The sequence below is a fragment of the Colobus angolensis genome, unplaced genomic scaffold, assembly GCF_000951035.1.
Source record: "Colobus angolensis palliatus isolate OR3802 unplaced genomic scaffold, Cang.pa_1.0 Scaffold259, whole genome shotgun sequence".
In the NCBI taxonomy this organism is placed as follows: domain Eukaryota; kingdom Metazoa; phylum Chordata; class Mammalia; order Primates; family Cercopithecidae; genus Colobus; species Colobus angolensis.
The window spans coordinates 1,455,009-1,470,893 of NW_012115810.1; the positions used below are offsets into that span (position 1 = coordinate 1,455,009).

Below are 15,885 nucleotides of genomic sequence, written 5' to 3' on the forward strand. Positions count from 1 at the left end.
ATTTTACACAGAAACATTTAAAAAACCTACCCCCGGCCGGGCGCGGTGGCTCAAGCCTGTAATCCCAGCACTTCGGGACGGGCGGATCACGAGGTCAGGAGATCGAGACCATCCTGGCTAACACGGTGAAACCCCGTCTCTACTAAAAATAATACAAAAAACTAGCTGGACGAGGTGGCGGGCGCCTGTAGTCCCAGCTACTCGGGAGGCTGAGGCAGGAGAATGGCGTAAACCTGGGAGGCGGAGATTGCAGTGAGCTGAGATTGCGCCACTGCACTCCAGGCTGGGCGACAGAGTGAGACTCCGTCTCAAAAAAAACCTACCCCCACCCAGAAAGCATAGATCTAAGTTATAATTTTAAACTATATGGATTTGTGTGTGAGTGTGATAATATGTTCACCTGTATACTTTAAGTATAGGAAATTTTAAGGGAAAATTACTTGTTTGAATTATGATCATGATTTCCTGGGGTGCTTTAAATGATATGGTTTCTGTCCTGATCATATAGTGAATCCAGGCTCAGTGGTCTAAAAATGATATTTCTTTCATCAGTGAAATTTGTTTTGCATAATGCTTATGCATTCATTCTCATAAATGCAAGCCATTTTCTTGCAAATTAAAAATAATGACCGGTAGGACCCTTGCATATCAAGTTTTATCCTCCATATGAAATATTGGCAAAATTAGTCACCATTACACTTGGTCATATTTGTTGGGTGAATATTTTCTTGCTATGGATACAATTTAATGTATTGTAGAGAACCCAATTCAGATCATAAGCTATGAACAAGTTTAGTTTAAACACGGAGTATATATTAATACCATCCTAGTCCAAGTCATGGTGCCTGTAACATTAAACATAGGCTTTTATTAAGCCCAAAATAATGACATTTAGACAACAAGATCTGTTGCTTACCTGGATACCATCTACCCAACAACTTTCTGTAGGAAATGAGAAGCATAACTTTGGAGTAGCTTAAATAACCTTATAAAAGTTGTGCTAATGCTCATGTATTTGACTAAGAGGAGATGCTTCCCTCACTGTTAAATTAAGCTTTGGTTCGTGGTATCAAACGTACAGCACATGCAAAGGAGTACATTAGGAATGGTGAAAATGGATAGGAAAATAGCAAAAAATAATATCTGACAAATTAGAGTAAAGGGGGAAACACTTAAACAGCATCCGAGACCACTTTTTTAAGATACCATTCATTATTCGTCATTCCACACTATTGTACTAGTGACACTGAATCAATAAGAAAATTATCAATTATTTCCCATGTGTTGTGTTGTAAGAGGGCAGGCAGACTCTCTTATCGTAAAAAAAAAAAAAAAGTATTTGGAAAAGCTTTTTAACTTTTAGAGCTGTATACTTTCTAGATTTCAAGAAAAGGTACGTAAGTGAAGAAACTGGAGCTTGAAGCTTTAAAGTGGAGTCCTAAATTTAAATGCCTGCGTGACCTGGTAGATACCATAAAAATACCTGACATTGTCATGGGGGTAGGAGCACCATGACAAAGTGGAAAGGGTAGGATACGCCTCAAGGAGGGAGCTGGTCCCCAGAATCAGACAGCTGTTGCCAGGCAAGAATGAAGTGTTGTAAGATTTTGTCTGAAAAATGGGAAATACGGAAATACAGGTTTTTTTGTTTTTTTTTTTTTTGAGACAGATCTTCAGATCTTTTAAAACATAAAGTAGAGTGATTTTTAAAGCCCTGTGCTGGCCAAACAAAACACAGTTGCAGGTTTTATATTACCCTCAGGCTGTCAGGTTGCAATTTCTCTGTAAGAGGGTGAGGTATCTGAACTATATTTACTAAGAACTATTTGGGCAGAAACGCCTTCATAATTTTTTTTTAAGCATTGTTTTATGCAAATAAGATGGAATGGGTTGAGAAGGGTGCTGCAAAATGTATTATAATTTGGAGTCTTGAGGTGTGAAAATGTGATTTAAAGAGAAAAAATTATTTGACAGTATTGCTATATAATTAGAATATCTTATTTTGAAACTGCAGGTTTCAAACTAGTTTTAACTAGTTTTAAACCTCTAAGTACTTTATTTCTTAGTTTTGATCTCCAAAATGTTGAGTCACAGGAAACATCAAAAATAAATAAAATACTATGAAAACATTTGGAAATGTTGACACCTTTTTGATTAAACAGATTATGGTCTGTGTTCTGCTCAGAATGAGAGCATTTCTATATCTTTCTTGGAACCAACAGTCCCACTGGAAAATTTCCTTTTCAGTTGTTGTCCTGATGTTGAAGGAAAACTGACTTATAAATTCTGGGAGTGATTTTACTTTTTTTCTGTCTAGCCAGTGTTGTTTTGTTTTGTCTTTAATGCACCCCTGGCTTTTTCAAAATAAAAGAATACTAAGAAATGTTTGTGTAGCAGTTCACAGTTGGGAAGTAGTTTCACAAAATATTATTCAGGTAATCTTAATAGCAATACAGTAAGGTTAAATAATACCATTATTGTCCACATATTACAGCTGAGTAAGTGAGTGTGATGTGCTTAAGTGACTTAACCAAGATTAGAACAAATAAGTGATGATGTAAGCAATGCTGCCAGTAGCCTGATTCTACAGGCTGGAATTTTCACCTGTGAAACAAAATTCTAGAACCTTCTTTATGTTCCTTCAGTCCCTTTCTATCCCAACAATCTATCAATGGCTCCAAATAAAATACTATATTATGCAGAATAGTATCGAGTCCTGTAAGACATCATTATAAGTGGAACATCAACCTAAAAGTGAGGATGTCTGGAATGGTTAGGTCATTTTAAAGTTCTGTTAATCTCTAAAATCAAAGAGCCTAATTTTGGAGAATTTAGACTGTGAACTTGTGAAAAAGGGAGCTGAAAAGGTTTCATCACCTTATAGACAAATGGACCCTCCTTTTTAGCACTGAACCACAATGCTTTGTACATAGTTCATCTTTTATGAACTAAATTTAAAATTTGACAGCCCCTCTGTTACATTCAGCTTATAAAATCTTCTAATTTTGGTCCACTAAAGAAGGAACAAAATTAGGTAAAAACGATATGTAATTTCAGTGCTTCTTCCTCACTTTTTTCCCTTTCTATTACTTGTAGATTTTATGCCATATTTTAAAGCCAAGAATGATCAGGGAATAGCTTGAAGAAATTTCCAGATCAAATGAGTTAATACTAGTAATACTAGCTAATGCTGTGTTGGTCTCTTGGCTTATGAGGATGGGTAGACAAGGCTGTGTGGGTCTCCTCAAACATTTCATTTGGTCGTCACTCCCCTTGAAGAATGATAATGAGTAGATATTGCACAGGGCCAGTTTGCAGTGCCAGGAGGTGTACAGTCCTCAGAAGGTTCTTCACTGCATAGACCTGTATGTTTAGCCAATGAATTTTCTACTTCCTACTGGAAATTTGGAATACTTTGTATGTTAGTTCTGCCATTTCCGACCCAAGAGATGATAAATCTATTGCATCAGAAAGAAGAGGCTGTAAAGTATTATAATTACTTCACAGTATTTACCCCAGTAGTGATTATCTTTCAGAGAAAACCTTGTTAATATTATATTAATTTTTTTAATGTTAAAAAATAATGAAAGGTTCAGAGGTGCAATAGCTCAAAGAAATGTAATAGGTGTAGTAATGTCATGCAGTCCTGTGTGAGTGCTGTGCATCTGCTTTAGAGCAGGCAAACCCGCCATGCCTGCAGGTGTTTGCCTCAGGTCCCTGCCCTTGGGAATTCTGAGAAAACCTACAAATGAAGGCAGAGCCCCTAGTAGCCAACATTACCCTATGGGACCATTGTAAAAGGGAGTAACTATTTTAGACCTGATGAACTGTTGAATGGTACATGTATATAAGGAGTGGGGTGGGTAGTGAGTGCCTCACATTCATATTTCTATGAATGTATGCTAAAAACAGATTCTAGAAGACCTAACCTTTTATTTCCAATTTTCCTCTCATTTTGAAAGTTGCTTTTAGATCCTTCATTTTTCTCTATTACTGTTTAAAATTTTAGAGCTGTGGCAGAACTTTAGAGGATGCTATAGTAGTTTTGTTTCAAAACTAGTTGAAGAGCAAAATGGAAAAAGTAAAGCAACAAGGCAGTAACTGGTTATTAATTAAACCTAAGTTTTCAAATGGTCAGTAATGGCAAGAATGGCAAATGTTATCCGTACTATCCAGTTATATAGGAAATATAGATTTGTTCATTTATGTATACATGGATTCATCCCATAGCAATAAAATGTGAACAATGCTGAGATGTTTTACTGTAGTGCCTGTCATCCCTGTGTAACAAATTATCTTAAAAGCAATTTTCTATTAGATTGTGTATTTTCAAAAAAACACGTTGCATGATGAAATTTGCCAGCTGTATTAAGATTTTTCTGATCCTCTCAAAAATAAAAATTGATGTTTTGGAACAATTCTATTATCTTTAAAAACTATTTTTTCTTACTTTCCACTGTTTTCTGAATTTTTACTGTACCTTTTTAAACTATTTCCAAACAACAGTAGGAGTTATTGTTCTAAAGTCACGCTTCTAATAATGTTAAAATAGTATTGTTTCTGAGATTCATCTCCATGTTCTGAAGAGAAATCATATAAAAGCTGTTTGTAAAACTCATCCCATTATTTGAGTGCCAAGTTAAGTGACACAAGTGTATTGCTTCTGACTCACAGATAACTGCAATACAATCAAACAAAGCAGGGTGTTTTTGTTGTTCAGAAAACATTTGGCTCAGTGGTTTTGTTCCTTTTCACATCAGAAATATCACCACCAATAAATACAATAACAATAACAACAAAAATAATTTTGGTTACCAATTTCCAATTAGTGTTAAAATTCAAGGAACCAACAAAAAGACTGTGTACTCTGAAGGCCAAGACAATCTCCTGAACACTGGTTTCCTCAGCTCCTGCTAGTATCAAGAATTAGTTTATGGTTAGATTAACTTAGGCTTTTAAATAACATTAATGATTTTAAAGCACTGGATGAATTCTCATGTTTCAGGGGATATGAACAATTCCATTCCCTTGTATTTAAACAAAACACAATTTTGCCTTTTGCAGCTCTGCAAAGGTTATTGTTATTTACTATGCATCAATAAATAAACTTTCAATTATCTTGGTAAGCACATCCAAAAATAGCATGAGAATCAAAAGGCAATGGGATATCCAGTAATTGTTCCAAATAGATAATTTTGATAAATACGATCTTTGCTTAATTTCAAGTGAAAAAGAAATCTTATGAAATTTAGTTTTGCTCGAGTTAAACTATGCAAAAACACCCTATGAAATGGACACTCTATTTTATTTTAACTGTATACTACTGTCTTTTACAGTGATTATAACTTATTAAAATCATTTTTGCCTTTCTTTTATGAATAATACATTTACAAGAAAACATTATTTAAGTGAATACACATGGGGGGTTCCCACCTCCCATGTTTAAAAAAAAAAGATTAAGCAGTTTCATTTGAGTTAAAAAGTATATTTCTTCATAATGTTTGTTATGTATGTTTATTAACTTATGCCAACAATGGCTTAGCTCAGCGAACTGAAAGGAAGACATCCTTTAACTTGTGTGTGCATACGTATGTGTGTGTGTTGTGCTAAATTCCATTGCCTGTACTTCTTAATTATTTGTTGAGCCCTTTAAGACTTTTTTTTCATGTTTTTCTGTATCAAACTAATCACATTTATGCTCACAGCATATGCGTGTTCTTATTTTCTCTACTCTGTATTTTAATAGTATTTTAAAGAAAAAACCATAATAGAAATTCCCTAGAAATAATGTACAGGACTAATGAATTTGTAGGTCTCTTAGACAGTTCTACATTACAGTCACATTAATATTCTCTCCTCTTTATAAGGCTTGAAGTAAATCCCATGACACTAGAAGAATTTAGATACTGATTACTTGCGATTGGTTCCTGGTGATTTGCTCTTAATAATTTCCAGTTGAATTTAATGAAAGTATGATTCCTGAAATGCTGCTTCATTAAAATTGCATCTTTTCCCCTTTAAGTGTGGTTTCGGTCATTTCACCCATTTTGCGGTGTGTTTTCCTCCCCCTTAAAAAGTAATGATTGAGAAAGCAGAAATAATTAAGAACACCACTTTAATTCTTCCTAGAACTTATCCTCAGAGTTTCTCTGAGTGAAATGATGCAAGCTGCATTTCATCAGGATTTTATAATACTATTTTCCCATTTGATGAGATTATTTAATAATATATAAAGTTTTAAAACATAAATATGAATATTGGGGGTAGTTGAGGGAAACTGAAGAAAGAATCTGTTGCATAGACAAGAGAACTGAGGTCTTTAGAATTTTTAGTTATATATATATAGGTTGATTAAGTTACACTGTGCAGCATTCAGACTTAATTTAACTGAGTTGTGATTTGCAAATGAATATCTACATGGATCCTTTTTAAAAATCAAAATGCAAATGAGTACAATTGCAGTAAAATATATTTGCAAATGAATCCTGTTGCTTTATTCATTTATTGTGTAATTACTGCAATCCTTCCCACCTTGTTTTCAGTATTTCTTAATCATTAAGTCGGAAGCATGACAGCAGTGCCAGCCCTGGCATGATTCTCTTTGACTAAAACCTTGTAAATTAACACAATTAGCACAGCATCATCCTGCTAATTAACTTCCAGTGTCTGGTGCAGTGGTTTTGCAAACAAGGAAGAGGGAGTCAGAAGGGAATCAACATGCCATTCTGTTACCAAACTGTGTGTTATGTTCAGTTTATCGCAGTAAGTCAAAGCCGGCCATGTCAGAAGCCAGAGTCAGGCAATGAAGAGCCACAGAGCTTGGAGGAGGAGCACAGAAGGGGGTAGAAGCTGACAAAATAGACTGTGGTAATTCAGAAAGGGGTTGATGCCACAGATGCTTCATGTAGACCAGGCCTCCTCCTTATCAAGGCATCTCTGCCAGAGGGCACAAGACAGTTTGCAAAATTCACTTTGGGTAATACAAAAAAGATGAAGGAGGGCTGCTTAATATAGCTGTACCAGAATCGGAAGTGTTAAACCAAGCAGAGATTAGACTGGGATGAGCCAGCAATGGGAAAAAGGAGAACAGGGTACCAGTCCTCTTCTGTAACTAACTATATGTGAGACCTTGAGGGTACATTGTAAATCACTTTGGGCCCTGGCTTCCTAATCTGTGAAATAAGGTAATTTCTAAAGTCTCTTTACACTTTAAAATTCAAATTATTCTGACTGCTTAGTATTTTTTTCTTAAATAAGAAAATACTCATTTTATAGTTTGCTACGTAGTCCATTTGCTTCCCTTAGTAACCCAGCAGATGATAGAATTACCCAGACCATCTCATTATCTACTTGTACTCCTCTAGTATATGCCCTATGTGGTTTCCTATAGAAATTGAAAGAGTTAGAATCCAGAATCTCTCTCCATTCTTATCTTCCCTTTCCCCTCGGTTTCCTCTCTCTCTCTCTCTCTCTCTCATATATTTTATATATATATATAAAAAGATGTGTAAGAGAGGATGTGTATAAATACACACACACACACACACACACACACACACACATATTCTCCCCTTAGTACCTTGCAGGCTATAAGGGGAGGAGGGATTATAAGAGAAGGAGGGAGAACGCTAGAAGACCGACAGACAAGTGATGCTTGTTTTTTTTTTCAGAGCCTCAACAACAGAACTGAGAGGCAGAAAGGAGCCAGTTGTAATTCATACCGAGTTGTAGGCTTTGTGCGATGAAAGCGATGGAGCGCTGCCTGGGAGATTGCTTTGCTGCACTCCACGAAGCAGATTTGAAACTGTCGTGGACCACTTTAGATGAGAGTTGGATTATGGAATGACCTGCTATGTCTGTGTCATATTGTTCTGCGCAGAGAGCATTATACTGTGCTAACTAGGTGTTCAGTACCAAATAAGAGAGGTATCCTAGATGTGATCTGTCAGCTGTGTCTCATTTTTATATTGCTTAAAATGTAAAACAGAAACTGTGATGTGAACAGACAGAATAGCTAGATATTGTACATGTTAATACTGCCATGTGCAAGATATTTAAAATGTTTGCTTATTTTAAGAACCTATGATTGAATTCTAATTTGACAGGAATGTGTGTGTACATATATATGTGATTATGTATGTCCGTATAGTAAGTAAGCTGATGGGCTTGACGGAAATAGATTTACTTATTCCTTAAAAATGCAAACAATATAGGTAAGTACAGAGTTATATTTTAAACTCAGTGTGCTTTTTAAACAGGGCTGAAGTTTAGTCCATTTTAAAGAGTACTTACTATAGGGATCATAATAGGTATGGTAAACAGTGTAGATCTTTTACAGTAGGCATATCATTAATGGAAAATAATAGGTAACAAAAGAAGTTGGGGGAAAAGCTTTAAGAGTTCTGATGCCTATCTAAGTAAATTAACTTTCTTCCCCCCCAAATTCTTAGGCTTGAAGATGCAGTGGACGCCAGAGCATGCCCAGTGGCCAGAACAGCACTTTGACATCACCTCAACCACTCGGTCTCCTGCCCACAAAGTTGAAGCCTACAGAGGTCATTTGCAGCGCACCTATCAGTACGCCTGGGCGAATGATGACATATCTGCTCTGACTGCATCCAACCTACTAAAAAAATATGCAGAGAAGTATTCCGGCATTTTGGAAGGTCCTGTGGACCGACCCGTACTCAGCAACTATTCAGACGCACCATCAGGACTAGTGAACGGTCGGAAAAATGACAGTGAACCCTGGCAGCCTTCCTTGAATTCAGAAGCAGTTTATCCCATGAACTGTGTTCCGGATGTTATCACTGCCGGCAAAGCTGGAGTCAGTTCAGCCCTCCCTCCAACAGATGTCTCTGCGAGTATAGGGAGCTCTCCTGGGGTAGCCAGCAACCTGACAGAACCTAGTTATTCAAGTAGTACCTGTGGAAGCCACACTGTACCCAGTCTTCATGCAGGGCTCCCATCTCAGGAATATGCCCCAGGATACAACGGATCATATTTGCATTCTACTTACAGTAGTCAGCCAGCACCTGCACTTCCTTCACCTCATCCGTCTCCTTTGCATAGTTCTGGGCTCCTACAGCCCCCGCCACCACCTCCTCCGCCACCAGCCTTGGTCCCAGGCTACAATGGGACTTCTAACCTCTCCAGTTACAGCTATCCGTCTGCTAGCTATCCTCCTCAGACTGCTGTGGGGTCTGGGTACAGCCCGGGGGGGGCACCGCCTCCACCTTCAGCGTACCTGCCTTCAGGAATTCCTGCTCCCACCCCCCTCCCCCCCACCACTGTTCCTGGCTACACCTACCAGGGCCATGGTTTGACGCCTATTGCACCGTCGGCTCTGACAAACAGTTCAGCAAGTTCTCTCAAAAGGAAAGCTTTCTATATGGCAGGGCAAGGAGATATGGACTCCAGTTATGGAAATTACAGCTATGGCCAACAGAGATCTACACAGAGTCCTATGTACAGAATGCCCGACAACAGCATTTCAAACACAAATCGGGGGAATGGCTTTGACAGAAGTGCTGAAACATCATCCTTAGCATTTAAGCCAACGAAGCAGCTAATGTCCTCTGAACAGCAAAGGAAATTCAGCAGCCAGTCCAGTAGGGCTCTGACCCCTCCTTCCTACAGTACTGCTAAAAATTCATTGGGATCAAGATCCAGTGAATCCTTTGGGAAGTACACATCGCCAGTAATGAGTGAGCATGGGGACGAGCACAGGCAGCTCCTCTCTCACCCAATGCAAGGCCCTGGACTCCGTGCAGCTACCTCATCCAACCACTCTGTGGACGAGCAACTGAAGAATACTGACACGCACCTCATCGACCTGGTAACCAATGAGATTATCACCCAAGGACCTCCAGTGGACTGGAATGACATTGCTGGTCTCGACCTGGTGAAGGCTGTCATTAAAGAGGAGGTTTTATGGCCAGTGTTGAGGTCAGACGCATTCAGTGGACTGACGGCCTTACCTCGGAGCATCCTTTTATTTGGACCTCGGGGGACAGGCAAAACATTATTGGGCAGATGCATCGCTAGTCAGCTGGGGGCCACATTTTTCAAAATTGCCGGTTCTGGACTAGTTGCCAAGTGGTTAGGGGAAGCAGAGAAAATTATCCATGCCTCTTTTCTTGTGGCCAGGTGTCGCCAGCCCTCGGTGATTTTTGTTAGTGACGTTGACATGCTTCTCTCCTCTCAAGTGAATGAGGAACACAGTCCAGTGAGTCGGATGAGAACCGAATTTCTGATGCAGCTGGACACTGTACTAACTTCGGCTGAGGACCAAATCGTAGTAATTTGTGCCACCAGTAAACCAGAAGAAATAGATGAATCCCTTCGGAGGTACTTCATGAAACGACTTTTAATCCCACTTCCTGACAGCACAGCGAGGCACCAGATAATAGTACAACTGCTCTCACAGCACAATTACTGTCTCAATGACAAGGAGTTTGCACTGCTTGTCCAGCGCACAGAAGGCTTTTCTGGACTAGACGTGGCTCATTTGTGTCAGGAAGCAGTGGTGGGCCCCCTCCATGCCATGCCAGCCACAGACCTTTCAGCCATTATGCCCAGCCAGTTGAGGCCCGTTACATATCAAGACTTTGAAAATGCTTTCTGCAAGATTCAGCCTAGCATATCTCAAAAGGAGCTTGATATGTATGTTGAATGGAACAAAATGTTTGGTTGCAGTCAGTGATAACTTCTTTAGGAAAAAATATGTAATGAATGTTGGCACACACATATAAAACCTGCTACATAGGGAATAGAGCCCCTTTCCAGTAGTGTTTAAATTGCAAAGGGTACTGGGGAAGATGACGATTAAGTTGCATCTTTAGAGTCAGGGTAGATTTGGAGGAAAAGTGCATCAAATGAGAGCTTCTGATTTGAAAGCCCCAGATGACAGGAAGTATATGTGGATGCTCAGTTTTGTTCAAGCTAGACAACACTCACCAAGGAGCAAGGTGCAAGTGTGTTGATTTCAGAAGGACATGAACCTCGTGTGTTGATTCCATTCTGCTGTTCTCGAGATTTAGTTGCTGTCAAGTGCCTGGAGTGGTGCTTTATTTTTTTGTTTGCCTCACAATTACATTGGTGGCATGTGCTAATATAAAGAGCTTTAACTTCAAACATTATTGGACTAAAGAGATGAACAGTTGTGTTATGACAGAAAACCAGATTTTTGCCATTTTAAGAGCAACAGTATTCCTCAATCCTGTCTGTTCTGCAGTATTAAGCTAAGAACAGGTAAAACAGGGTAACGGTAATCTGGACCTTAATTTCTGCAGTTCATTTCTTTTAATGTTCTTGTCTGCAAAAACTCAGGAAAGTGATTGTGATTTGTACAGTACCTCAAAGGAATGTGTTGAAAGCACTATGTACTGCTGAGAGTAATAGGATAGGCTTCAATGTTACTTTATATTAAAATGTATGTTTACCTCAACAATTGGAAAATAGCAAGGAAAATTACTTTGAATGTATCCAGAAAAATACTGAAGTGTGATACAACTGAATATTTACAGTTTAAAGTAGAAATGGAAGGATTTTTTTTAAGTTCTTTTACTAATTATGGGGAATTAACCAGAGCAGAATAATTCTTTATGTCAATAACTGCAAGAGTTCTTAGTACATTGCTCCTTGATAATTAAGTGAAAATGTTCTTAAAAGGTACACTGGTTAATTGAAAGCTACTTACTCAGTTTGTGTTAGTGTCTAGACCTGTCAGCCACAAGACCTGTTTAGGACCCTGAAAGTCACAGTACCTAAAAACTATGACTGCCTTTTTATTGCATAGGTGGTAGTGGTGGTGATGGTGGTGGTAGTTTGCAAGTTCTCTCTTAAAACTGCTGGGAATGGTGTCATTCTATTCACTAATCTAGCTTATAGACTTGCCGTGCTATTTGATAGAATGCAGAGGATAGCAACCAAAACAAACACACAAATAAATAGAAACAAAAACCAACCAATCAATTTACATACACACACATATATATATATATATATATATATATATATATCTCCACACAAAACCTCTCCATCTCCTCCCCTTCTTTTTGACTCCACTCTTGTCAGTGCAATTTTGCTTCTCATTTTGAAATCTGGGCTGTAGTGCTCCTGCTTTATTTCTACCTCAGTTTTGTTACATTTCTCTTGGAAAGTAAAGTAGAAAATCGGAAGTGGACATACACACTGCAATGTAGCTTGCCAAACATGTTGCTTTGTTTTCTTCCGTCTTTCACCATAAATCTAGTTTCCAGAAACATCAGCATTTATGCTTACTTCCACTTCAGTCTACCAGCCCCACCCCCACCCATGACATAAGTGGCATTTTTCTTAATTTCCTGTTTCTCTCCTGCTCTCTCTCAAGTTGTTCTTTGTATCCTTTAATGCTTTATGTGCAACCTTTCATTGATAGTGGGCTGATGTTTCGCAATGCTTCTGAACAGTCACAGTGCAGGCTGTAGCTTTCCACAGCCACTGCCCATGCATAAGCAGAACAGCCTGGCCTTTTGAATGTATTTTCCTGGGTTTTTTCCCCTTTTCTTTTTTTAGTTTAGAGTTGCAGTAACAAAACTGTTGCAAAGCACTGGCATTTTATGTATTCAATAAATAAGTGATGTAATTTTTTAAAAAAATTTAAATAAATGCAATGAGAAGCCCCAAGAAAGGTCTTTCTGTTTTTTGTTTTTTTGTTTTTTTCTTACAAAAGTTTTTACTGCTCTTATCCACAATGTCCTATTCTCTGAAACCCTTAACACAGAGAAAGCTAATGAGGGATTTCTTGTTTCTGAAATTTTATGATACTTGATCTTTACTCCCCTCTTTTATTTTTTAAGTTGCTAAAAACTGAGCAGTTGAACCAGAATTTAATTTACTATGACATTCTGTCAATTAAAACTGTGCTTAAATATAAATATTCCATATTAAAAAGCAGTGCCTTTCATTAAGGATACAAAAAATAATACTTAAATACGCCCTCTGCTTTTCACAAGTGAATAAATGCTACAATCGTGTTCTGGGTCTACCCTGCTCATCCCTTGTAAGGAAATTCTAATATCCACATTAACTTGTAGGTTCATATTGATCTCACTGACAAGTTTACTTTTGCACAGTGCTGACCTATTTTCTGACTTTTAGACATTGCATTTCATTTCCGCCAACATGCTGTGTTCACTTGAAAGCGTCTGGCAAGTTTTGACAAACCCAGTCTTATTTAGACAACTTTGGAAAATCCAATATTGACCCACATTTTTTGTGGCTAGTAAGATTTAATACCAAATATGTGACTGCACTATTGTGTTTTACACTCATTTATAAAACCGAAAATAAATTGAAGTGATACATCTTGGCTTTTAGCTTTAAATGACTTAAAAATTAGAGCTCTGAGTGACTTAAAAATTAATTTGAGATACAAGTGGTCAAAAATCCATGTATTTAGGCAGAAGCTGAAGTCGTATGTGGTTTTCATTTAGCCTCACGAAATCCAAGATTTGATCTCTTAGGAAATTGGGCATGTTGAAGAAATGAAGATCTGCTGGAGGAGATATGGCTGACCTTTGAGTGGATAGTGCTCTCCTGTGATTCTTTGATTCTGCATGGAAGCATTATGAGCTCTTCTATAAACTAGCTTAATAATGAGCTCTATTCTGACCATCCGTTCTGGAACTTGGAGTGGGGGTGGGGTACCACATCCTTGGAAGTGAATGTGTACAGTTGGTGATAGTACAGCTGAGTAATCGGGCTTCATACTCTTGGCCTCTTTTTGACTGCTAAGAATTTGGAGAAGGCTATTAATGAAGGTAAGGTAATGAGCCAGTCCAGATCCCTCACTGTCTGGCTAAAAGATTGAGCCATTCCACTTTACAGACCCTAATTCCCTTCTTTCCAACTGCAGTAACATTTCCAACAGGGACAAAAAGGAAGTGAAGGAAAACACTTCAGTATTGGGATCAATAGAAATTCAAGAGGTAGTTCATAATGACCTTATATGTGACACAAATGGAAATACGCTACACTTCTGGCATGCTTCTCTCCCAAATATTTAGAACATTAGTGACAATATGAAAAACTTTGCTGACTGAGCTGATCAATGGAATGTGAAGGCAGTATACTTTAAGGCTATTTACTTTCACACAGAATGTTTATCTATTAGTCAGTTTGTATTCTACTCAAATGCAGATAGACGGGTATAATGTTTTCTTGTGCATTTGAAACCTATCAAGGAGAAAATAAACCATTCCACTAAAATACATAGGCCAAACACCATCTGGGCAAGTGGTAAAAGCTATCCAGAGGCTATGCTATGTAAAATAGCAAGGTCAATTTACATGGGTTGCATAGTACTTGGCTATGCAGTTTTCAAAAGAACACATCCAAAAAAAATCCAAATTAGTTCCTATAATAGGTCTTTGTAAATTTAAATATATTTGTGGGTTGGAAAATATGTTTTTAGAGACATTTAGAATTTCTTTCTCTAAAAATGTATCCAACTCCAAGCAGAAAGAGACTTCTGTAATCCCATTCTCATGTTTCTTAGCAAGAATTGGGTAGCATGAACATTGAATCTGTATTTTGCAAAGTGAAAGGGACGCAGTGTGTTGAACTATTGAGGCCACTAAAGTAAAGTTCTAATATATATATATAAATATAAAATTAGTGTGTGTGTTTGTATGTGTGTATGTGTGTGTGTTCTTTCACCACCTATTTGAACTTTAAAACAAATGTCTACTTTCATTATTCAGAAGCAACTTGTTACTTCCTTTCTTCATATATGCAGAGATACACATGATCATTTTACAATTCAAAGTGTTTTAATGTGTTTTTTTTTTTTTCTTTTGAAACGTAAAGCCTTCAGTTGTTGAATCACCTGCCGATTTTTATATGAAGCACATTAGCAAACCTGGAGCTATTAGTATTTCAGAATTCACAACCAGCTGTACTTGTGACTAACCAACACATGAACTAAAGCTCACACTCTGCTAAGACCTTTGGTTGACATTCGATTTTGAACCTGCCAGATGCATTTGTGTGAACCAGGGATACTGCATCTTTAATGAACAAGTCTCTCCTCTTTCCCCTGTTTTTAAATACAACACAAGCAGTGCAGCACTAGGCATTGCAATTGTCAAAGACAATTAGACTGGAAGCAGGAAAATTTCACCTCCCTGTCTCAGTGATATGTAGAATGTCGGCAGCATGGGTCAGCCTTGCCACAGAGTTGTGTGAGAATATATGAATCAGTCCTATAGAATGTTAAATATTTATAAAATGGTTCTGTAGTACACCAAGGTTGGGAGCACATTCATTCCTTCTTGTTGTCTTATGATACCAAAAAAAAAAAAAAAAAAAAAAGCAAAAGTTTATTTCCGGGCTTAAAGCTCTCCCTCTAATATCTCTCTCTCTTTTACCCCCACTCCCCAACCATTCTTCCCTCCATCTCTCTCTTCTCTTCTTCCTCTGTCTCTTCTCTCTCTCTCTCTCTCTGTCTGTCTCTCTCTAACTCTTGCTGTCTCTTGTATGTGGGCGTGTGTGTGTACGAGTTTCCACTGTGGATTATATACAGTTGCTAGAGAATATTCATTTCTTTTTTTTTCTTTTTTTCATCTGACGTATATTCAAACTTTGTTCTTTATAACCATTTCTACCTCATTGCTACATATTGTACATGTAGTATTTATTTGTTGTCTTTTTTTGAATGTCATGCATTTCGTAAGAAAAAGACTTGTCCTTGAACTTGAACAGTCTACCTCAGAAAGACTGTCTTTACACTGAACAGTATTAGCAACCTAAATGATAAGATGCATTAGTGAAGTGTGGCAGGGTAGATAATGCACGAGTACTTGGGATACTGATGGACTTTTAATTGTACTCATAACACAA

At 37.8% G+C, this 15,885-nt stretch overlaps 1 protein-coding gene across 1 annotated transcript in view; it reads left to right on the forward strand.

Moving 5' to 3' along the window:
• The window catches only part of FIGN (fidgetin), a 128,981-nt gene extending 117,036 nt beyond the window's left edge, over positions 1 to 11,945 (forward strand). Inside the window, exon 3 of the mRNA XM_011947084.1 lies at positions 8,451 to 11,945. Coding sequence (XP_011802474.1) covers positions 8,451 to 10,705 — 2,255 coding nt within the window. The 3' untranslated portion in view covers positions 10,706 to 11,945. The remainder of the gene's footprint in view (positions 1 to 8,450) is intronic.
• Positions 11,946 to 15,885: the final 3,940 nt, after the last annotated feature.